Here is a 23,989-nt window from a genome sequence, read left to right on the forward strand (position 1 = left end):
CTTTTGGCAGAGAAGTCTCTGTTTCCTACTGGAAGTTGGAAAGTGGGGTTTGGCATTGGACGGTGATTGGAGAACAAGGAGACAGGGAATGAGCTCCCCGCTGCCTTGCATAACCCCTAGAAGTCTGATGCAGGAAAGCATTATATACAAGACAGAAAACCAACCTGGGGGCCCTGACACCTTTGCCTGCCTACTGGCAATTTTCACCTGGTCAAGAAAGCATCACCTGGCAAGAGGTATGTTATTTAGCTAACAGTTAAGTTTGCCATCTATCCATACACAGACTCTAAAGAGGTTTCGAGTTTTTATTTATTTACTCATAGGAACACTTTGAAAAATCTATACCCAGACTTTACCTTCCTGGAATGGGCGAGAATCTAATAGGACTGTGTCAGTGAAAGAGGGTTGGGGGTCTGTGTACTGGGAAGGGAGAAGAGCTTGGTGGGGCATATAGTGTACATGTGTATGTAGGGGTTGGGGGTTCTAGTACTGGCTGTGTCACTTACTGGCTGTTTGCCATTGGACAATTCATTTAACCTTCCTATGATTCAGTTGGCTTGGATTTAAAATGAAAAGACTATTGGTCCTCATATCTCATTGAACTACTGTAATGATCGATTTGAAAATATACAGAACAGTATATGTGTTAGGAATTATTATGACATTTGGAACCCACCACTGCCACCATCCTTGCTTTTTGCCCTTTTGTGCTTACTTGCTTTATCCCTCTTTCTGATCAATTTTTTGTTGGTATGATTTGAACCCACCTGAGTGTGGGGAGGCGCTAATCTCCCATGATGCTGAGTGACTAAGCAGTTTTTCAAGGTTGGCATTGCCCCCTTCTCTAGTCTCTTCCCATCTGTACCTGTTCCTCCCACCCACCCCCGGGCCCAGGGTTCCCAGGAGGGTGATGCTAAGGGAAGTGGCAGGGACCTCTACTGCCAGGAGCTAGTCTCAGAGTTAGCCTTTTGCTTTCTACTCTAGAGAACCAGTGCCTTCAAATTGCCGTATTGATGACTGTATTAATTTACCCCAAGAACTATTATTCAGTGAACTACTTAAGGGCAAAAAAAAAATCTCAAGCTTTATTTTTGATTATAAAAGAATGGGGAAATGTTGAGGGAAGTCATCAGGGGGGGTGGAATAGGAGTGCGCCAGACAGAAAAATAGGAATCAGCCAGGAAAGGGGGGAACAATGGAGTCTCTGCAGAGGTGAGAAGATACTGGTGCGTTTGCAGAACTGAAGCCCCTTCCTATGGCTGGCGTGCGGAGGGTAAAGGGAGAACAGTGAGCGATAAGGCCAAGGAAGAAGGCACCCAGGAAGCCAAGCTGGGAAGGGCCTCCTGCCTGGCCAAGGGATTTGGACTTTATTCTGAAGGTTTTAGAAAAGGACACATTTTTGCAGTTGGGAAGTGACCCAATAAGGCTCAACTTGAGAAAGCTCATCACATTCCAGTGTGGAGAAGAAACAACAGGAAGTCTGGGAGAGGACAAAAGTAGGGTCTCGGAGACCACCTCAGAGTGTGTTGACGTTCCCTGGGCAAGAGAAGTCGGGTGGGCCATAGAGGTATGGGCTACACAGGAAAGGGGCAAAGGTCACAGATGGAGGGGCCAGAATCACCTGGAATTAAAGATCAGTGTGATGTGGGGGGCAGGGAAAGGCGAAGACTCAAGCACCGTACCTGGTGAATGCTGGTACCCTTGCCTGAAAGCAAGCACAGGAGGCCAGAGGAGGACCAGGGCTTGGGGGAAGGTGGTGACGTCGGTTGGGGACATACCACCCTCGAGATGCCTCTGAAACATTCAAGGGGAGACGCCCAGCGGGCAGTTGCATCTGCAGACTCGGAGTCTAGGACTGGGGTCCGTGCTGGGGGCGGGGGTGTGGGAGTTAGCCACAGGTGGACAGGTGTGTGCAGGTGTGCAGTCACAGGTGCAGATGAGGACACAGAGGGTTGGGGGAAACAGCACTGAATGTGTGAGAAGGTCAGCACTGGTGGCGGTTGGACGAAACCGTGAGCGTGCTGTCACAGCAGCTGGAGGAAGGACTGCAGGTGTCTGTCTGATTGAAATGAGGTGCTCAGGGGTGTCCTAGTGCTGCTGCTTCATGCGTGGCCTGGCGCCCTGGTGACAGAAGGTGGGATCCTGTTTGCTGCCAGGGGCTGAGGAAATGGACGGAGCCACATGTGCTCTTGTGCGAAGCTGGGTTGGGACCTCCTTAGCAGAGGACAACTATTTTCTTTTCTTAAGGTTAGCAAGACGTGGACACTATGTACCGAGGGGTGGAAGTCCATGGGGGGCAGGCTGAGGACACAGCCAGGATGGAGGCTGGAGGCAATGAGGGTCCCGAGCAAGAGGGAGGGAGTGGGATCAGCGTGTTACCATAGGTCCTGTTAGAGAGGGCTGTGACAGGGACAACTGGCCACTCGGTGGAAGTGATGGCTGACCCAGGGCAGGCCAGCGGTGCAGCCCTTCCCCCGACCGCATGATCAGTAGCACCCCTTTTCACTTTCGGCAGTGTGTGGGTTTGGGGGGTGCAGGATCCATCCCTTCAACCGTGTGTATTCTAGTGGATTCTGGCAGGTCGGGACTGAAGGAGTTCCTATCTGAGGGACTCTGTGAAGTAGGAAGCAGGGTTTTCTGTGTTCTAAGAGACCTCAGGACAAGTGCCGTTTTGAAACTAGTGTCCTCAGAGGAGCTGGAAATAATAGCAGAGTCTTGTCGGTCCACAGCAGGGCTGAGTGGAACCTGAGAACGTGAATGTGTGGGCAGCAAACAGAGTGTCTGTGCTGTCCCTGCCTCTGAGCAGCCCGACAATCAACAGGGACGATGGAGGCTCCAGTCCACCTGATGTGTCCACCTGACGCCCCAGGCGGCCGCAGGGTAGATGTGCCCACGGCCGGCGCATCAGCTGAGCCCATGCACTGGGCAGTAATTCAGACCAACAGTCAGCCCTGAGCATGAAGACATTTACTGCAGCTTTATTTATGAGAGCAAAGAATTGGAAATAATAAATTTCCTACGAAGGGGTGTAATCCAGTAAATTACAACACATTCCTATGATGGAATATTATGTAGCCTTCAAAATTTTGTTTGCGAGAATTTTAACGTGATGGGAGAATGCTTCAATTATAAGATTAAGTAAGAATGTCACAGAATGCTGTATATTAAACATTCTCAACTATGGAATGCAGAGAAAAAGTTTGCATGTGTTTAAAAAAGGCTGGACACAAATATTCCATAATGATACTTGTGGGAGCTGATAGATTTCTTTATATACTTGCACATTTTTAGAATATTCTTCAATATGCTCTTATTTTATAAAGAAAAAGACTCTCTCTAGAGAAATTTATTTAAGGAAAAAATTCTTTAAACATAAGAAAGGGTGTATGCAATCACAGTTTAAATTTGTCTTCTCAAAAAACCATTGTAGGGGGTTTTAATTCCTTCAAGACTCACCCGAGGAACACCACCAGCCTGGCCTGGTATCTGAGAACATGGATTTTGGTGTCAGAGACGCCTGGGTTTGAATCCCAGCTCTGCTACCAATCTTCACTACCTACTTAGTTGTGTGGGATGGCCATGGTGTCATCTCAGGCGAGCTACTTTCTCTTGGGTGTGGTTTCTTCATTTATGAACGTGGGGGGACTATAAATGACCCCAGTTTCATCTTTATCATTCCAAAAACCCCAAAACTAAAAAAAATGGCATCATTTCTTGAGGTTACAGCAGATCCGTTTGGCTACAAAATATGACCTGAATCGACACAATCTCCCTCCCTTCAGTGAGCGTTGATAATTTTGCAGCAGACATATTAGGTCATTTCATCGTGGCCTACAGCCCCAGGCCCATTGAGAGTATTAGGTAATATACAGGGCTTCAGATAAGAGACTATAAACTGGGGGACCTTCCAGGGAGGGTTACTGTAGAATTAAATCAGTCATGACTGTAGAGTTCCTAGCCATAGTCCCTGGCATGGAGTCATGCTCAGTAAGGTTAGCTATCATCATTATTGACCTTCTAATTATTCTTGAACCTTCACTAAGTAGAGTGTATGGTTTCTGCTTGCCCTCTTTTCCTTCTGTTTCTTTCCTTATTGGGACCTGAGAGAAGACTGAAGTGTGGTTTACTATGGGAACTCAGGCTGACATGGTTTAAGACCAGGAGTGGAACAAATGGGAATTTGCAGCAGGAAGTTCTCCTGCCTCTTTTCTTCTTCTGGATTTCTAGTTTCCTGGAGAATAAGCCATAGGGAATAATGCACGTTCACAGGGCACCCAGATAGTTGAAGAACTCATCAAAGGATAAATAAGTCTGATTGCCTTGGTGAAGAATTGAATCTCAAAGCATATGTGTTCACTGTGGAATTGTAATGTATTTATAGCATAGTTGCTCTCCATTTTGCTTTCATCTAAAACTAATCTAATATATAATATTTTTTAATCGAAGAATGATTTTTTTACTGCTTTCCATTGGAATCCACAATCAGATTTTTTGTTGTAAGGCCTGCTAGTATTCTTTAAAATATAATTCAGTTCACAAAACTTTGTTTTGTACACAACCTTTTCAGAAGCATGAGTAGAGTACAAACTGAGGTCATTACTTCTTCCTTTTCCTGATGAGTGGCGCTTCATAAATTCTGTTAGTGTGGCATTAGCCAACTACATTATTAACATCACCAAGGGGAATTAAAATGTATCATGTTATAGGATCAAAAGTTCCACATTCTGAATCAATGCCAGTGTATTTCCAGACCCTTCTGTTTGACCATAGTCTGCAGTGATCCCCTCCCTCCAGCCACATGACTCATCCATGCTGGGGTGGAAGTCACTCACTGCTCCCACACATCTCTGTGGCCCTACCGGCTTCCCTGTGGTGGAGGTTTTTCCTTCACAACATCAACAGAGAATCACAGAGCCTCGGGTCTGGAAGGAACTTTTTTTTGCAACTGGCTCTATTAAATCCAGTTAATCTGGTCATTTAGACTGCATGCCTGGAAACACAACCACATGCTTTCTAGTAAGGTGAAATAGATCTCCCTGAAATAGATGGCTCTAGTGCTTTGTGAGTTGGTCCAGTGGAGGAAAAGCTAGTTGGTTGGCCAGAAATGACGGCCCTACAATGAGCCAACAACCTTTTCCACCTCCATCCGTCAGGTCCTTGTTCACCCCACCAGAGCATGCCCAGCACAGCATCAGGACACATTCCTGCACATTCTTGGGTTCCAGCTTCTCCTCCGGATTAATCCATTCATTAGCACCAAATTGCAGCATGCCTTGCCAAGCCCATCAAGCATAATTGTAGCTTCTGAAGTCGGATCCCCCAATTACATTAGTTCAGCTGTCTCATTAGCCACCATGCATCATCCAAACCCATCGTCAGACATGTTTTCCTTCATTATTGTTGTCATTTTCTTAATGCAGGTATTGTGGAGAAAGATTGTTTTTAACACGCACTTTTGTTCAACCTATTGTTTGATCTCCGGAATACAGTAAATCTTTACACTGAAAGGAGGCAGGTTTGGTGAGGGTGGGAGTAGGGGTGGCTTATAAAGAAGTAGGGGCAGAACGTGGGCCAGTGGCAGGCCCCATCCATCTACCTGGACAGGGGGACACTCTTGCAGCCAGAGGGAGCCCGGCTTCAGAAATGACACACTTAGAATAAGCTGGCACATCAAAGATCTGGTGAACCTAAAGAAAAGTACGGTGTGCATTTTGCACTACAGGGGCTCCCCCAGAGTTCACAGACAGCTGAAGGAGCTCGGCTCCCTGGGGGATCATAGGCGTGTGGTCTGCCCTCTGGACTCTTTAGGACTTTGACAGTAAAGAGGGCTGTCTTTTAGGAAGAGTGTAGGACCAGGTGTCAGGGAGCAGGGATTCTGGTCTGAATTTACCTCTAGCTATGACAACTTTGAGCCTATCACTCACCAACCACCTCTATGCCCTAAATTTTTCAGCTTTAAAATAGAAATACTTTTTTATTTTTTTTAAGATTTTATTTATTTATTTGAGAGAGAGCAGATGAGAAAGAAAGAGAACACAAGTTGGGGAGGGCAGGGGCAGAGGGAGAGGGAGAGGGAGAAGCAGACTCCCGGCTGAGCAGGGAGCCCATCCCAGGACCCTGGGATCATGACCTGAGCCAAAGGCAGACACTTAACAGACTAAGTCACCCAGGCGCCCTTAGAAATACCCTCTTTTAATTTCCCTAACTCCATCTAGACCAAAAAACCTAAAGACAGTAGAATATATGCTTTAAGCTGCAGTCCTTGGCACATAGCAGGTGCTCGATGTATCACCCTTCCTTCCTATAAGAGAGTGGATCGTTCTGCCATGTGCCCAAATGTGTTTCTCTGCCTGAGACCCATGTGTCTGTTCTGGAAGGCCCTGAGCCCTCGATCTAGCCCCTGGGACCTCGTGTTTTCTCCAATTGCCCCTGGCTGCACTTACTAGGTTAAGGGGCTGCCTCACTGCCTATCTCAAGGTACCCTACTTCCTCTCCATTAGCACCTGTAGGGATGAAGCCATTAAATACAATTATACTTTTGAGGAAGAGGGGCTACACACAGTCCTCAGGTTCCCTTGACCAATTTGAGGTCTTCAGCCCTTCTAACGCAACCCCTCCAGAGCTGTGGAAACCCACCTTCGGTCTTTTGGGAAACGCACAAAAACTAGTGTGAAGCCACACATTGTATTTTTCAAGAGTCAAGCCCAGTCATCCAAAGATGCATCAGAAAGTCACAAGGGGTGGGGTGGGGGGCACATGGGGTAGGGGTGGGTGAGGAGGGATGGAAGGTCTGTTTGTATCCCCATGAGGAGTAGTGGAAGTTATGTTGGAAAACTCTCTTCAGCCTTTATTTACCATGGTGGCTAGCCACGGGAGGAGAGGGGAGCCGGGCTGGAAAAGGGAGACAATAGAATGCTGTGTTGCCTTGCTATAAAAGCATGCTCTTAAGCAAATAATGTGGCAAGCTCAGTCAGATCACTGCTTAATTAGCCCCAGTGCCTAAAGGAGGGTCTCCCTGCAGCTGGTGGTAGCGGCGGGCGTGATGGGCTGGGGCAGAGGCACTCGGGAGGCAAACCTGCAAGAATCCTAAGTGGGAATTGCCCTGGGACAGGAAGCACAGAGCTCTTCAGCCTGACCCAAACCCACGCTGCTTGAATAGAGGGCCTGAGAGGGGCTGGATGGGCTGTTCTAGGGAGAGGCAGTGTGGGGAGCCCACGGATGATGTGACCAGAAAAGTGAGTGCAAACGTTTCATGCAGAGAGTGACCGACATATGGAACGTGTTATCGGGAAGGGTTACAGGCTGGAGGAGCTCCTAGAGTTTTTCAGGGGTGGGATGGGGGAGGGGGAAGCCTTCAGAAACTCAAGGAGGTTTCTAAACAAAAGGAATTTGAGAAGGGTTGGAGAAATAATGAGAAATGCAAACCTGACCCAGAGTTTCTCTTTCTATCTCCTGGGCTTCTCCCCTGCCTGTCCTTACACGTTTCCAATTCACAGGGACCCAAGAAGGCCACTGGAGCCATGTGCCTTACTCTTTAGACAAGCAGAGCCTGTGTGGTGTGTGTGTGGTGGGAGCGGGGGAGGGCTTAAGGAAGTCCCCCAGAGCCATCTCTCAATCCTCTGTGTCCAAGGGGGCCAGAAAAAGAGCGTCAACCCAGAGTCTTGCCTTAGACCCCCTGTGGGGGGCACTCTGATAGCACTGGAATGATCTGAGGATGATTCATTCTGATCCCCTCACTCTAGAAGAGCAAACTGATGCCTGGAAGGTGCAGGAAAAAAGGCTTGTCCAAGGTTTCACAGTGACTACAAGCTGGGAGGGGCCCCCCATATTTGGAGTCCCCTTAACGCTTGGGTTTTCTCCCCTTGTCAGCATCCCTCTCCCAGCATACTGCACACACACACACAGAGTCACACACTCTACACAATCACATGCGAACACACCACACACGCACACGCTCACACAAATATTCACAAACACACACACATACCATACACTCGCATGCAGTCATACGGACATACACACCACACCCAGATATTCATACAGACACATAGACACACCACATGTGCGCGCACACACACAGATGTTCACACAGACACGTGCACTTAGACACACCACACACACAAACACATACATACACATTACACACTCAAGGCAGATGCACACAACACACACAGATATTCATACACAGACTCACACATATACACACACTCACAGATACATATACCCAGGCATACTCACACACATGGACACACACACGCACTACCTGGCCTGTTTCCCAACAGCACATGCATTGGTTGGAATTCCCGCTCCTCCCACCTCCGAAGACCAAGGGCTGCTGGCACTGCCCCCACCCACTCTTAGAACGAGCCACAGGCGGCCTATACGCTCATGGCCTGTTTTGTGGGCCTCTGCAGCATTGCCAGAAACTCTTTGTGAACCTGAGTGCTCCTGCCCCCGGGCTTTCCTCCGGTCCCTGATCTCTGGCTACCTGCCTATCTGCAGCACCAGCTTGATATTTCTCTGGTGGTTGGGAAGGAAATGTGAGCTAGCGCGTGGATATCTGGGGGGATAATGTCAGGGCGGAGCGGTTTCTAACATGGATCGAAGTGCACCCAGCCTCTGGGCCTACAGTGGTGGTGGCTTTGGAGGGGACATTCACTCCCAGTCCCCCCGTTTTTCCCTAGCCAGGAAAAAGTACACTAGTCTGGGGGCCTTTGGCTCAACTGAAACCCCCTGTTCAGGAAAACCTCTCTGTGTCTCCCTCCCTCTCTCTCTCCTTCTCTCTCTCCATACACAGGCACACGTGCTGGCGCACACACACCCTGAAACCTCAAAGAGCAGAGGGTGTCTTCACACCCCCGCTTCACCTCTTTGCAGTCAGGCCCATCAGGACTGCAGCACCCCGGCTGGAGCACACCCTCAGGTGATTGGCAGCTCCAGGGGACCCCTCCTCTCACAGTTCCAGCCTCAAGTCATCGGCAGTGCACTGGCAGTGGTCCTAGAGGTCCATTTTAGATCTATCCTCCAGGAATTTACTCAGACGCTTCTGGGCAGATTTCATGAAATGTCATCATCAAAACTAACAAATGACACATTTAATTTGTATAGTTTTTCCAGCTCTGGGTGTTTGCTTATTTTCACTATGTAGCAAACCACCCCAAACTTAGTGGCATAAAATGCAACCATTTTCACATTTCTCAAGATTTTGTGGGTCGGGAATTTGGGGGCTGCTGGGCCGGGTGATTTTTCTGTGCCATGTCACCTTAACAGAGGTTACTTGGTGGTATTCAGTTGGCAGATGGGCTGGTCTGGATTATTTAGGCCAGTTTTACTTACAAGACTAGTTCCTTGGCAGGACCAGCTAGAAGACCATCAAGGGGAGCCTCTCCAACATGCAGGCCTTGGGACTGTCAGGTGACTCACGCGATAGCTCGGGGTTCCAACAACAGATGGAAGAGGAAGGCCTCTTTGGGCCTAGCCTTGGAAGTCATCTAGCATGACTTATAGCATGACTTCCTGGTCAAACAGCAGCCACAGGCTACCCCCATACAAGAGGAGGGCATGTAGACAGCACCTCTAGACAGGAAGGTCAGAAATGAGCAGCTGTTTTTAAACTAGCAACATGCTTGTGTGTGATATCTGGCCCCAGTGTATTTTCTGGCTAGACCCTCTTGTAGATTAACCCATTTTTGATACCTGATATATCAAGAGAGGCTCTATACTTAAAGCTCTCTCAAGCTTCCAGGGTTCCACATGTGACTGGCTTTTCCTCCAAGAGCATGTACAGCCACACTCCATCCTTGGCATCCCTAGAATCATAAAGACAATTGGTTGGAATGCAGAGAAGCTCTTCAGAAACAATGAGGTTTTCCAACATAATGGTCTTGGGGGCGTTGAGGAACAGGGAGACCAAAGGGATGGAAAGCCATCAGGGTGGACCCGAGACCATCCAGCGTGATGGCATGGTCAGACATGGAAAGGAAAATGCACAAAATCCCAAAGCCCTTGAGGAATGTGGAGATCATGTGAGGGATGGTGCTGAGGCAACACAGATATTTGTGGAAGGAAGAGGAAGGGAAGGATACTTCTTCTGTGGGCTACCTCTCTGGCTGGGTCAGGCTATGAGCTCTTTAGCCCTCTCACACTGTAGTGTTGAAGGTGCCATGTTGGTCAGGCTCACGTGGGACCCCCCTCTGTCTGCTCGAGGAAACCCTGCAGGCAATGAGCCTTGTGGACAGGTTTCCCTCCTGGTGTTCTTAAATATAGTGTCCCACATTGGTTCCAAATGAGCAGCACAGGGCTGGTCCTCTGGAGAGCTGGCTTCTATTTCTGGCTCTTCTCCTAATGTGCTGTTTCATTTGGGGCAGGTCACTTTCCTGCCATAACCTTCCCATGCTACAAGAATCTGAGTGGGTTAGGATGTTGGTGTCTTGCTCCACATGACACAGAGGAATGGGGAGGACCAGAAAACGAGACCAGTAATGAGGATCATTTGGTCTGGCGAAGAAATGGCTCAGGTTTGGCAGAGGGTAATAGAAAAATAGAGTATTCCAGCTAGAAAGAACCTTTAAAATTCTCCAGTTTGAGGGGTGCCTGGGTAGCTCAGTCAGTTAAAGCATATGACTCTTGCTTTGGGCTCAGGTCATGATCTCCCGGGTCTTGAGATCAAGCCCTGCATTGGGCTCCGCAATCAGCGGGAGTCTACTTGAGGAACCCTCCCTCTGACCCTCCCCCTACTCATCTCTCAAATGAATAAATAAACAAAAAATGAATAAATGAAAAAAAATGTTCTTTAGTTCGAGAATTCTTCACCTAGGATCTGTGGGCCTCTGGGTTAAATTTCAGGGAGTCTGCACGGCCTCGAAAGTTTTCTGAATAGTTGTTCTTTGATGTGCACATGTATGCTTTTTAGGGGAAAGATGCTTTAGCTTCTATCACATTCTGGAAAGGTCAGTGATCCAAAAATGGTTAAGAGCCACTGCTTTAGTCCACCAACGTTTCATGTGATTCCTAACCAGGAGGGATAAAGCCTCCCCAGATGAGATGGCATTCAGAAAGTGTGAGTGCATTTTTCCCATTGTCACCGTGATTGGGGGGACAAGACTAGCATTCAGTAGATGGGGGCCAGAGCTTCGTCGGGGGGAGGGGACAAGACTGAGCAATGAACTACCCTGCTCAAAGACCAGCAGCACCCGTGGAGAAATATCATCAGGAATTGAGACCCTAAGACGAGCAATGATTCTCCCTTTGCCACAAAGCTCATCAGCGGCCAAGTTGGGCTTTATTCATAAATCAGAGCAGGAAATGTGCCAGGAGTCCACATTGTTTTTTTCTCCTTGCCAACTGCAAATACGCTACAAAGAAAACCAAAGAATCAGAAATCTATCTCACCTTCAAAATATCCAGCAATTTTTAAAAAGAATCCCTGGGTTCTTGGTCTTCTTCACCACCATCTTCTTCACCCCCATCCTGAGGGAGGAAAGAAGTGCTTTACGTATTGGGAAGCCAGGGGGTATATAAATGAGCCTGATAGCCCTAAGTGGCATTGGTATATTTTTCAGCCACTGTGAATTGGTGACACCAAGCTTAGACTGTGAAACAGACTCTTCACATTTCAGAGACCCTGTTCTGGATGTCCCTTTCTCTAAAAAGGAAAGAAGCACTAATATACCAGCATAGCTCTCACTGCCTAATTCACTGCAAGCAAGTGGCAGGTGCCTCAGACTCTCTGGAATGAACTGGGAGGTGTTAGGCAGTATTGGCTATAAGTAAGGCCCATGGGGTCACCCAGAGAGGGGTTGACATCCTGGCTCTGCCTCTCAGTTCATGTGTGATCTCAGACAACATGCCTTAATCCCTCTGAACCTCAGTTTCCTCAACTGAAAAGTGGGGATAATAATCGTATCTATGAGGATTAATTGAGATAATCCATGTAAAGTGTCCCACAAAGTCCCTAGCATATGGCGCGGCTCAGTGAATGTTAGCTGTTATTACAAGCGATTATTATGACTGTGTCTGTGATTAAAGACAGCTTTGGGTTCAGAGTGTTGGTGCCAAAATTGCTTTCAGAGGACAAGCTCTGAGTTGGTTTTCAGTCTCGCCCAGCTGCCCAGAAAGAGAGCCGTAGACTGTTTGGGATTGGAGTCATAATGTTTACGAAGTGCCTACTGCACACTCCAGTTTGGGTGAAAGATTGATTTTCTTCCTGTGTGCACATCCCAGCATCACTTTACAAGTGGGCGAGAAGAGGCTCAAGAAATCATGTAGACGTCTCTCCTGCCTCAGTTTCCTGGTCTGTCAGAGTGTTCAGGTGAATGATGGCAGCCAGGGTGAGCAGAGGGGAGAGACCCCCAGAAGAGTAGGAGGTAACCATGGCACTGGGAGTCTTCAGACCTCACAGTTTCTTGGAGAGGGGATCCAGACTAAAGACAGCCCTGGACCATTTGCCAATCTCTCATCTTCATGGAAGGAGGTTGGCTGCAGGGCCAGCGGGGAATCGGAGGGGGAGACAGAGGCTCTATTTGACACGGGCCCGATCGCCGAGGCTGGAGGAGAAAGACTGCCATCTGACCACACTGCAGCCAAGTTCTCCTGGGGCCAAACCATTATGGTTTGGGTTGATCCCATTCTCGCTGCCACTGCTCTGGTTGATGCACAAAGGTTTGGGCGTTGCCAAGTCAGCTGCGGTCTTGGTTTGGAGAGGCATCCAGAGTGTGAATGGAAGTTGTACTTCGGGATTTCCCTTAGCTTCCAGCTCTAAAGATGAAGCCAACTTCTTTTTCTGCCATTTTGAGACCCATTCTTGGCTGGGTGGACAAGATAAATAATTTATCATCATCATCATCATTTATTTTATTTATTAAAGATCAATTACTCAGCAGCCCCTACCTTGTGATAATACTAACCTACAGCTGTGCAGCACTTTGCAGGTAATGCAGATGCCTGACACATAAACCCAACTCCAACATGAGGCACAAATCTAAAACAGAAGGTTGACTTGGACAGTTATTCTCTGATGCTAAGAGTTTAATGCCAGCTGTACCCCCAACTGTCTGTATAACTGAAGCAACCTTCTCTTGTGTGTTTTCACACTTGGAAAACGGGGTTTCCCCTGATGCAGAAGACGAAACCAAAATCAAAATGTCTTAAGATATTAAATGACACAATAATTTAGAAAGAGCCTGGCTGTAACACATCCTCATCTTGGGGGCTGCAGTGTGTGTGTGTGTGTGTGTGTGTGTGTGTGTGTGTGTGTACTGGTGCATGTGTGCAGGAACACACAATTCACGCCCATGTGCATTGGTGCCCATGTGCACACACACACAAGCCCATGCGTGCACACTTTTATACACAGTGGTGGATGAATGTTAGTGCCCAGAACAAAGAAAACTAAATGTATAAATACATGCCATTATGGCCAATAGCTGGATTGACTCCAATTTTCTCTGCAGATCCTTCCTTGTCCACCCTCTGGCCATGAAATGAGAGTATGTAGTATGCAAAGGATAAAGTAAATCTGGATTTCCTGGGGCTTGTGTTGGCATACCAAGCTCCTTTCAGATCTCTTTGCCAAGACAGAGCCGTGCCGGAGGCTTCCGTAGCCTGGGTAATAACTGAACTACCTTGCTCTTGGAGCTGAGGCACATTGTTTTGACATATGCCATACCTTCCGTCTTTCACTGCCTTGGGGCCAGAGGGGAGGGTATGCTTTGAACAATGTAAAATTCCTCTTCCAACAGCTGTGCAAAGCAAACTCACAGCTTTCAACTTCCATCTCAGGGCATCGAGCTTGCTTTTTGGATATGGGCTCCTTGTTCATTCTGGAATCTGTCTCTCTCATTTTCTGGCTTCCAAGAGGGACCAGTTTCAGAAATTCCTTTCTGAGGGGGGCAAGGAAACCTTTTGAGGTTCTCTCTTTTGTTTCATTTTGTTCTAGAATAGGCCTTCCCTGTTGACTGTGTGCCTTGTTTCCCCTGTAAGCCAGCAGCCCCTGAAAGTGGAGGACCTTGTCCTATCCCAGATCTCTGGCCAAGTGGTGTCTATGTCAGACAGTTTCCGAACCTGGAATTAAGTATTTTAACAAGAGGAACAGGAGAGCAGTCCATCTCCCTGCCTCTGTTCTCACCAGTTTTGACAGTGTTGATGCGGGTTCTGCCCAAGGATCAGGGCTCTCAAATGAGGTGTCACCAAGTGAAGCACAGAGAGGAGGCTCTTCCTTCCTCCGATCACTATTCCTTCTGGTTTGGGGGAACGCAGAGCATGCTGGTCGGAACCTTTTGGTGACAGCCATCCACTTGCTCTACAGTCTTGGTTCTATTTCTTGCCCTCTCTGAAGCTCAGCTTACATATACTTTTGTGCTTCATAAGACAGGGAACTTAAGAGTTGCCACCACTCCAGAGGCGTGCTCAGAGTGAATGAAGTGGGATTTAGGAAAGACCGTAGGGCTACAGCGGAAGAAGACGGGGCGGTGGAAACCCACATAGCCCTAGTCATGTGAGTTCATTTCTCATTTACTCGTTGTAGCCATTCCAAGTCGCTCCTTCCCTTCATCCCTTTACAAGCATTTCCCTCCCTTGTTGGTTTTGGATTCATCTTGCCCCCAGTGAGTTAACCTACGTGTTTCCAGTTTGAATCTCATCGTGCTATTTCCAGGCTGCCAACCCCCACGGGTGCTGGGGAATAATTGGTCTGTCCTCACCGGTGTTTGTAGCACCTTCCCTTTGAGCGTCATCTGTGCATTTTAATTAATCTGCCACTTTTTCCTCTCTCCTGCTTCCGGATCATTAATAAAGAGATTAACCAAAACCAGACCAATCCCCAGTGGAGGCTCCACCAGGATCTCTCTCTCCCAGCAACCAGCCTTGTCATGGGTCAGAACATCTTCATATGGCCCCACTGACTTATTTTCAGGCCTCGGGACCTGGGTTCAGAACAAAGACAATTTGAATTAATTTTGCAATTAAGATATGGGGTCCAAGCTTAGCCAGTCTTCTATATGGCCTTAGTTTAATATTTCCACCACATTCCTTTCCTTTTTGTCATTCTACTTTAAATCTGTCGCTTTCCCACCTCTCCCCCTTTCCAGTCCCTGAACAAGATATTAGGGTTATCTGGCAGGATGTAGTCTTTTGAGCCCTTAACATTAGTCAGAGACCATGTCATAGCTGCAGGAATTCTCCAAAGAATTAGGCCCTTCTGGATACAGCTGGACAGTGTCCTTGTTAACCCAGCCAGAGAAATGCATTTGCCTCCAGAGGATGTGGCTGTACCAGAAATAACGAAATGTCTTGAATTTGCATATTAAAAACTTGGCACATTAAAAAGTGCGTCCACTTTGATCTCGCCTCCTCCCTGAGGACAGCTAGAGCACAGCCCCTATGCCTTATTTGTAAGTCACCCTGATTTCCAGCACTAGCTTCAATGCCAGGCCTTGAGATGGTGTGTCTGGTGCTCTGTCCACTACAACACATGGCCTCTGCAGGGATGAGTGACCGCAGAGGGACCAGCCTTGGAGGACATCGGGCCTAAGGGGGACAGGAGTTTGTTTACTTCCATGGTGAACACTTTCACAGGGAATATGGGGAGGAGGAAACAGGAGTGGTGGCCTCAAACACCTAGAAATTCTGCCCAGAGCTGAGGATTCTTGGGGAGGTGCTCGACCTGCAGCTGCCTTGGTGCCAGCCTTGGAACTTGAACTTCCTCTGGAAATAAACTCTCTGGAATGTTCGAGAGCAGGGACGGACAAACCCTATAGCGTAATCCGTAAGGGCATCAATTCCAGAGCCAGACTCTGATCAAATCCTGGCTCAGCTGCTTGTTAGCTGGTTATTAACCATCTTGTGCCTCAGTCTCCCCATCTGAAATGGGGAATGTTAGTACCTACCCCACAGGAGTTGTTACCAAGATTAAAGATCTAATGTGTGTTGGTCCCTGGCACATTGCATTTTTGTTCCTGATGCCCCTACTCCAACCAGGCTAAACCTTCACTCCACACGTGGGCAGCAAGCAAGGTCTCTAGGTCCATGGTCAGGAGGAGACATATGTACTGGGAAGCTAGTCATGGAGAGGTAAATTGGAACTCAAAGGAGAGCGCCCCAGGTGTTTGTGTGTGACAGGACAGACACGGGTGGCTGTGGCTCAGGTTCTGTCCCACCCCAGTCTCCACCCAGCTTTCTTTTCCATTTCAGCCGCTTTGCCCAAGAACCCTGTGTGTGTGTGTTGTAAACTGAGCCAGAAAGGAGAAATCAGAAATTGCTCTCTTTTGAGTATTTTGAGGGATGGTGAAACCTTGTAGGAATGTTGCTCCAGGGACTGAGAAAACACCATATGTGGGAAAGCATTTCTAAGTGAGGAAAATAGCATCTGCTAGTTGGTCAGGATCTTGGAAAACTCCGAGCAGGGGAAATGGGCACTGGGGAGAGTGTAGGAAGGGGGTTTTACTGAGGTCTTTAACAGGTCTTTTTCCAATTATAGCCAAGAAGAGCCTGGGGACCATGGCCTACTTCAGAGCCAGGCCTTGTATTTTCTTTGGGAAAAGAGGGCAGAGTTGAGTGGCTTCCAGACCAGGCTTGGCAGAAGCCCATACAGGATCTCAGGCCAGTGAGCAGTGTCTTGGGCAGGTCTCGATGGTGGTAGGCACTCATTCACTAAGCAGACATTGAGACTCTGCAATGGACCAGCCCCATGCTAGGCAGCAGGCACGTGTAGATGAAGAAAGCATGGCCCCTCAGCCAAGAGAAGACCTAAGGCCAATGATAACACAGTAGGATGCCTGGGTGGGGGTCTCTGTTAACAGTGACCAAAAGAGAAGGAGCATAGAGGCCCTTCTAAATTGAAAACTTCGCCGATGTGCCTTGCTTGGGTCAAGCCAGGACTGCCTTCCTTTCTTCACTCCCCACTCCAGGGAGCTAGTCTTCTGGGGAAAGCCCATCCCAGCAGATGGGGTGGAAGATGCAGGCTCCGGGGACCAGAGGGAGCCAGAGATCAGATTGAGGCCCTTCGTGCCCCAGCTTATTCAGAAACCACTTCACAGCTTCCCGTACTTGTTTGCTTTTGAGATTTGCCTCTTCTCTGTCCTTCCAATTTGCAATAATCTTTTCTTCTCTCACAACTCATGTGGCTGGTCTGAGATCCAAGTACTTGCTAGCAGTGGCATTTGGGAGAAAGCTCTGTGTTGGTACAGATTGCTGTGGGCTGTATGCGGAAAAAGGAATTCCTGAATTCAGCTGCTAGGTACCTCGCACGTGTGCGTGGAGGACGGGCGTGCAGCGACTCTGCTGCCTCAGAGAACTCAAATCCACGTTCAGTGAACATTCCCAGGGTGCCGCTACATGCCAGACACTGTGCTAAGAGCTCTCATATAGATTTCATTATGAACCCCTCACAATAATGTTGCTTATGTACAAAGCCACATTTATTTATTGAGCTTTAGAACCGGCGTCCTCTGTCACTCTCTGCCATTACTGAGAAGTCTAATCTTAGACGACTCCTTCCATCCCCACCCCGGGCCTCAGTTTCCTGACTTGTAAAAATGAGGGGTTTACACAGGTTCCTTTCAGCTTCAAACATCTGTGTTTTGGAGAGGTCTAGTTGCAACATTCTTGGACTTGCTCATTATGAGAAAGCTACAAGCAGATTATCAAGGTGGCAGCCACAGGCACCCCTGCTGGGTTTTAATGCAGCCTTACAAGTGGGTTAGAAACCCTTCCCAGTCTGCAAATGATTTATTCCCACAACTTATCTCAAGCATCATGGTAAGGTTTTGGATTTGATGGTAAGAAACAGTGCAGCTCCAGAAATAGATAGGACCAATGCTAAGAGGCATTTGGAAACTTTCTTATATTATTAATTTTTTGTATGTGTCTCACCCCCACCCCGACCCATGGTGGCCTGATTTCTTTGTGTTGAGTTTCTGTGCATAGGACCCGAGAGGGACAGAGTTGTCTAAAAGAGTCAGAAGACCTGGGTTCTAATCAATGCCTTGGGTCCCACAGGCAGTGCACAGCAAGTTGGGCCGGTAGGAGCAGTCCGCCCAGGTGCAGTATTGTCCAGGCAGAAGCTAAAAATAGTAATAAAATCAACTACAAGCCATTCTGCTTTTTATAATCCGCATGCTCTGGCAATTCTGAGCCATATCCATGATACGATGTTCCTTCCTGACAATCCTGACTTCTCCCACTGCCCCATTTAGTTCCCACATTTCTTTTTCTTTTTTTAAGATTATTTATTTATTTATTTGAGAGAGAGAAAGAGCAAGAGAGCACGAATGGGGTGAGGGACAGAGGGAGAAACAGACTCCCTCCTGAGCAGGGAGCCCGACGTGGGGCTCGATCCCAAGACCCTGGGATCATGACCTGAGCCAAAGGCAGACACTTAACCAACTGAGCCACCCAGGCGCCCTTAGTTCCCACATTCCTTAGTTGCCACTGCCCAGAGGAGGAAAGCAGGTCAGGTCGTCATGAGAGCCTTTTCATCTGGCACATCCCCAGGGTCTCCCCGCCAGACTGCAGCTGAAGTTATGGCCCCTGTCCATAGGTCTGAACGTGATCCCCTCCCATGCAGCATTGAATGGGCTTTGCCCATCCCTCCCGACCAAAATGGATGGCTGCTCTCACCTTCAAACAATTTCACCAAAATGGAACATCCTAGCTCCTGCAGCCAGGGCTGGCCTCATGGGTGTGCAGCCAGTAAACATCGTCCAAGGCCCTGCACTCAAGAAAGGGACCCCACACTCAGGGTTTAATGTTCTGTGGTTGCCATTTTGAAATTCCTAATTTTATCTTCAAATATGTGTTTTGTAAGTGAGGTCTGATGGGACAATGGAGCATGCACCGGGAGGCTCGCAGTCTTGTCTCAAATGCAGTCACCCCACCTGCCACCACCCTGCCTCTAAATTATTTTCACACAAAGCCCTGCAAATTAAGTCATTCTGCCTTCAGCCACCCTCTCTTCTATCCCAGCCTCCCCGCACCCAGACCTCGACCTCCACCGTGTATTCACAGTGGTGTGGACACAGGGGCAAGGCACAGGCAGGAAGGGGCTCCTGGCCTTGGAGAGGAGGGAATCTAGTGAGTAAAGCATGGAGAGCCCTGAGGCCTGTCATACCTGCTGCCACAGCCAATCCAAAACCTGCCACAGGAATGCCAAGGAAGTGGCGGTTGCTGCTTTTGGGGGCCTTGCAGCTTTTGGGGGGCCACGTAGAAAAGTTTGCTTTCCAACCAGGCACTGAAGAATGAGTGTAGTTTCAAAAGGAGAGGTGAGAAAAGTGTGCCAGCAGAAGGGAAAAGCATGTGCACACGGCTCCTAAAGCTTGTTCAGGCAGTTTTGGAAGAGCAAATGGGCTGGGGCCAGGCCGCTGCACCAAAAGTGCAGAGGACTCCTCTACCCTGTGCCTTTCTCTTCCTCCTTCAACTGCAGTTAGGTTTTCGTCATCTATATAATGAAGGAGCTGGATTCAATGCTCTCTTTACATGGCTCTTCTCCCCCTGGGCTTCCTTTTGAATCCCCAGTCCACTGGCACCATCCATCTTTCTTCTTGTCCATGCACCCTTGTCATTACCCAGCTAATCCGTACATCGACTCTCATTCTCTCTGGGACTTCCCCTCGCTGACCATCCTTGATCAGTTACCCTGTGTAGCTTACAGTGGCTGGGCTTTGGGAGGATTTAATAAATTGTTTTCTGATAGACTCTTAGTCCCAAATTGCTTTACCGCAGCTGTATTCCATTTGGAGTGGGGAGAAAGGGCATGCAATTCTAGCTGCATGCATGCCATACATTTTGTGTTCAAGGTTCATATTGTTGGGCCTGCAACACTGAAGGAAATGTCAATTATATGCAGAGTGGGAGGGAGAGTAGTTATCCTGTGGGAACCACTGTCTTAGGATAATAGATTCTTAGAGCGGTCTCTAGGGGTGGGCAGCAAAGCTAGAATTGGCTTTGACCTTGAAGGAGTCAGTTGTCCACAAGAGTGGTTCCCATGGAAGGAAGATGATCCCCTTATCAAAGAGGTGGGCCAAGAGCCAGGAGGAGGAAGTTGGAGCAAAGTGCCTGCAGCATTGCTGGCCTTTGGGGACAAGAGAGCAGTACTTCAGACAAGATGGGGAAAGAGACTGCATCTGGAAATCCCAGGAGCGAGTTAGCGTGGGCAAGCTCAGACACGGGTACTTGGTAAGCAGTGCTGCTTCTCTGATTCCTGTGTCTCTTGTTAATTTCCCTTCTGTTTTCCCCCTGGATTTACTAAAGTCTCTCTGCAAATACCAAAGGTGAACCAAGGGAAGGGCTCTTATTTTCCATGCTTAGAACCTTTTAGAGGAAACCGTGAGCCCCAGGGGGCCAGTGAGGTGGTAGCAATGGTAACTAAGGTTTGGCTACCTCACCAGGTGGTGTGGATCACAGAGCGCAGGTGGAGATCACTCCTGCTGCCAGCCCTCCCCGCCTGAAGAGTCTCCTTTCGGAGCCAACCTTCAGAAAAGCTGGGCTTTGCTCTAGTGAGGGAGAGAGGAGCCAGAAAGGTGTCTTGAGATCAGCCCTATAATTCCATAAGGACCCAGCGGAAACGGCGTGTCGAGGTTCTGTTCTGGCCACAGAAGGAGAGTGTGGATGGGTTCAAGTACAATTTAAATGAGGAGATAGCAAAATGAAAATGCAACCCCCCCAAAAAACATTGTGTACTAGAAATGTCACATTAAAAGGCCAAACAAGGGGGAAAAAAGAATCCACAAGGAATCTCGCTGTTCACGGCAAGTCCAGCCCATTCACTTGAGCTGTTTTGTTGCTGTGCCTCCAACTTCTGCAGGTAGTGCTCTGGTGGGGAGGGGGTCTCTGGGAAGCAGTTTGGTGCCCTGGTGAGGCATGTCTGTTGGAGAGCTCGGCCAGGCCCTCTCACAGAGTGGGGAGCAGCCCCTGACCCCCCGTGTTCATTACAAGGGCGGGAGAACAGCTCCACCAGACACTGCCTGGCCAGGGATGGGCCGTTCTGATGCTGCAGTGTGCGGGCAGCTGACCCACCCCCAGCCTCAGGGTATTCCTACCAGGGACCCAGATGCTGCAGAAGGTGTAGGGGGGAGGGCGGTAGAGCTATGTTCCTTAAGACCATTGCAAGTCTGCTCCTGTTGCTAAAAGAATGTAAATGTGCCTTTATAATTTTCAGGTACGACTTCATAATTTGCCAAGGTGGAGCAGGCGATGGTCTTCTCAGGCTCAAGTGATATTTAAAGAAGTGGCAGGATGTCATCCACACACAACAGAAGTCTGCAGATAAGAGCAGACCTCAAATGCAGACCTAACTTTCTGTCTAGGAAAGAGGGCAGAGGCGGAAGTCCTAAGTGCGAGCCTCGTCCTCCCTCTGTCCTGGAGGCTCTTGAGGGCCCAGGTCCTGGGACAGCCCTAACTCTTCTATACCCCAGACCTTACCACTCAGGTTTTTGGTTTATTTAGTTTAATAAAAAAATTACTTTGCCCCCTCTGTCATTCATGAGCACAAGACACACATACGCGCGTGCACACGCACCGCTCTTTCCCCAGCACGCAGCCACCATGCTAGAGGAAAGATGATTGAGGGAGAAGCAGGTGGAATTCCAGGAGAAAAAGGTACTTTAGAGATTCAAAGAACTCCTATGGAGGCAGTATTTCCCAAGGAAGGAAGTTGACAGCCCTGGTCTCCGGACATCAGAGAGGAGCCTGGGTGTTCTTGCTGGCTCTCACAGGGTACTCAGCCCAGAATGATGTGGATTCAGCTGCCACAGCCTGCCATTAACCCTTGTGTTTCCTTTTCAGATCTTACAGGTGAACAAGGTGATGTCCATCTTGTTTTATGTGATATTTCTCGCGTATCTCCGTGGCATCCAAGGTAACAACATGGATCAAAGGAGTTTGCCTGAAGACTCGCTAAATTCCCTGATTATTAAGCTGATCCAGGCAGATATTTTGAAAAACAAGCTCTCCAAGCAGATGGTGGACGTTAAGGAGAACTACCAGAGCACCGTGCCCAAAGCGGAGGCCCCCCGCAAGCCGGAGCAGGTAGAGCCCGCCAAGTCGGAATTCCAGCCCGTGATTGCGATGGACACGGACCTGCTGCGGCAACAGAGACGCTACAACTCGCCACGGGTCCTGCTGAGTGACAGCACCCCCCTGGAGCCCCCTCCCTTGTATCTCATGGAGGATTACGTGGGCAACCCCGTGGCGGCCAACAGAACGTCGCGGAGGAAGAGGTACGCGGAGCACAAGAGTCACCGAGGGGAGTACTCCGTATGCGACAGCGAGAGTCTGTGGGTAACCGACAAGTCATCGGCCATCGACATTCGGGGACACCAGGTCACGGTGCTGGGGGAGATCAAAACCGGCAACTCTCCCGTCAAACAATATTTTTATGAGACAAGATGTAAAGAAGCCAGGCCTGTCAAAAACGGTTGCAGGGGGATTGACGATAAACACTGGAACTCTCAGTGCAAAACGTCCCAAACCTACGTCCGAGCATTGACGTCAGAAAACAATAAACTTGTGGGCTGGCGATGGATACGGATAGACACCTCCTGTGTGTGTGCCTTGTCGAGAAAAATCGGAAGAACATAAATTGGCATCTCTCCCCATATATAAATTATTACTTTAAATTATATGATATGCATGTAGCATATAAATGTTTATATTGTTTTTATATATTATAAGTTGACCTTTATTTATTAAACTTCAGCAACCCTACAGTATATAAGCTTTTTTCTCAATAAAATCCGTGTGCTTGCCTTCCCTCAGGCCTCTCCCATCTGTTAAACCTTATTTTGTGACCCGGCTCTTGGGAGCTGCCCTGTAAAATCTATGTACACCAGTATTCTGCATTCAGTATTTGTCAAGGCCATGACTGTCGTTTTAGTAAACTTGTTAAAATCAGATGCTGTCAGAGTTGTGTGTAGACACAGTGATGCCCCCCCTTCTGGTATACTTCATGTTTGATTGGTTCATTAAACGCACTGTTGGCACGTCCGCGGGAATGATACACGGTAGCTTTGAGAGCCACACTTCATTCTGGCCAGCAAGTTCACTGTCGGGGACTTGCTCTCCCTTCTCTGCTGTCACTCTTTCCAATTAGAACTCTGATTTGCTCCAACGTTATGGTCCCGGAACAATAACAACAAACCTGGCAATGTTAGTTGTGGAAGTCTCTTTTCAGCACATTTGTTGTTTGGGGCTTTGGGGTTAAGGGTTGGATTTTTTTTTTTTTTTTGGCTACGGTTTTTGTTTTGCTTTCTGTAAGTGGTTTCATCCTTTTAGGCATATAGGAAAAAATGTTTAAACTCTTTGTAACAGAATAATTTTATGGCTACCCAGAAGCCAGCTGAAATAGATCATGAATAATCTATAGACAGAAGAGAACTTTCTCATTAGAGATCCTCTGGGTGCATGGCCTCCCCCTTTCTCCAGGGGCCCCTCCTAGAGCTGTATGAGAAATTGGAAAATGCTCACACTTTGGAGTCAGATCTGGGTTCAAAATCCCAGGTCCTCCCTTCCTTGTGACTGGGGGCAAGGCTTTAAAGGCTCTCCAGAGCCTGGGGTTCCTAGGGTCAGAAAGTCACCTGGGATTCTTGCTAACTCAACAGGGCTAACAGGAGGACTCCACTAAATAACCACTGTGGACTTCTTAGCATGGGGCAGGCATTCGAGAGAGTTCCTTCTTCCTTCCCTTCCTCTCCTTTCTTAGCTATCATATACCTCTGTATCATTTTTGGTGGGTTTATCATTCTGAGACGTAAGAGCTCAAACAGAAGGAAGGTGCTACTGAGTCTGAGAGATCCCTGTGGTGATGGCCACACCCGCCTGCAGAAGCAGGCCTGAGGAAGACACAGTGGCTCCCCCAAGCCCTTTGCCCCTGGGAAGCAGACATTCCCCCCCATTCCCCCCGGTACTGAAGCCCAAGGGCTCTCATCTCCCATCTTGTCAGAGGCCTGAGTACCCACTGTTCAGCTCTGCAGCCCTTCCCTGGGTTGTGCTGCTTTCA

The 23,989-nt window shown here is 48.4% G+C and overlaps 1 protein-coding gene across 2 annotated transcripts in view; it reads left to right on the forward strand.

The window, feature by feature from the left end:
• NTF3 (neurotrophin 3) overlaps window positions 1-22,855 on the forward strand; it is a 65,319-nt gene extending 42,464 nt beyond the window's left edge. Inside the window, exons 1-2 of one of the 2 annotated variants that reach the window (XM_034646024.1) lie at window positions 20,005-20,169; window positions 21,778-22,855. In XM_034646024.1, the coding sequence (XP_034501915.1) occupies window positions 21,799-22,572 (774 nt within the window). In that variant the 5' untranslated portion in view covers window positions 20,005-20,169; window positions 21,778-21,798 and the 3' untranslated portion in view covers window positions 22,573-22,855. Of the gene's footprint in view, window positions 1-20,004; window positions 20,170-21,777 lie in introns of those variants that run through there. The other variant, XM_002926828.4, reaches the window with a different exon arrangement.
• Window positions 22,856-23,989: the final 1,134 nt, after the last annotated feature.

Source organism: Ailuropoda melanoleuca, chromosome 16 (genome assembly GCF_002007445.2).
Source record: "Ailuropoda melanoleuca isolate Jingjing chromosome 16, ASM200744v2, whole genome shotgun sequence".
NCBI classification, from domain to species: domain Eukaryota; kingdom Metazoa; phylum Chordata; class Mammalia; order Carnivora; family Ursidae; genus Ailuropoda; species Ailuropoda melanoleuca.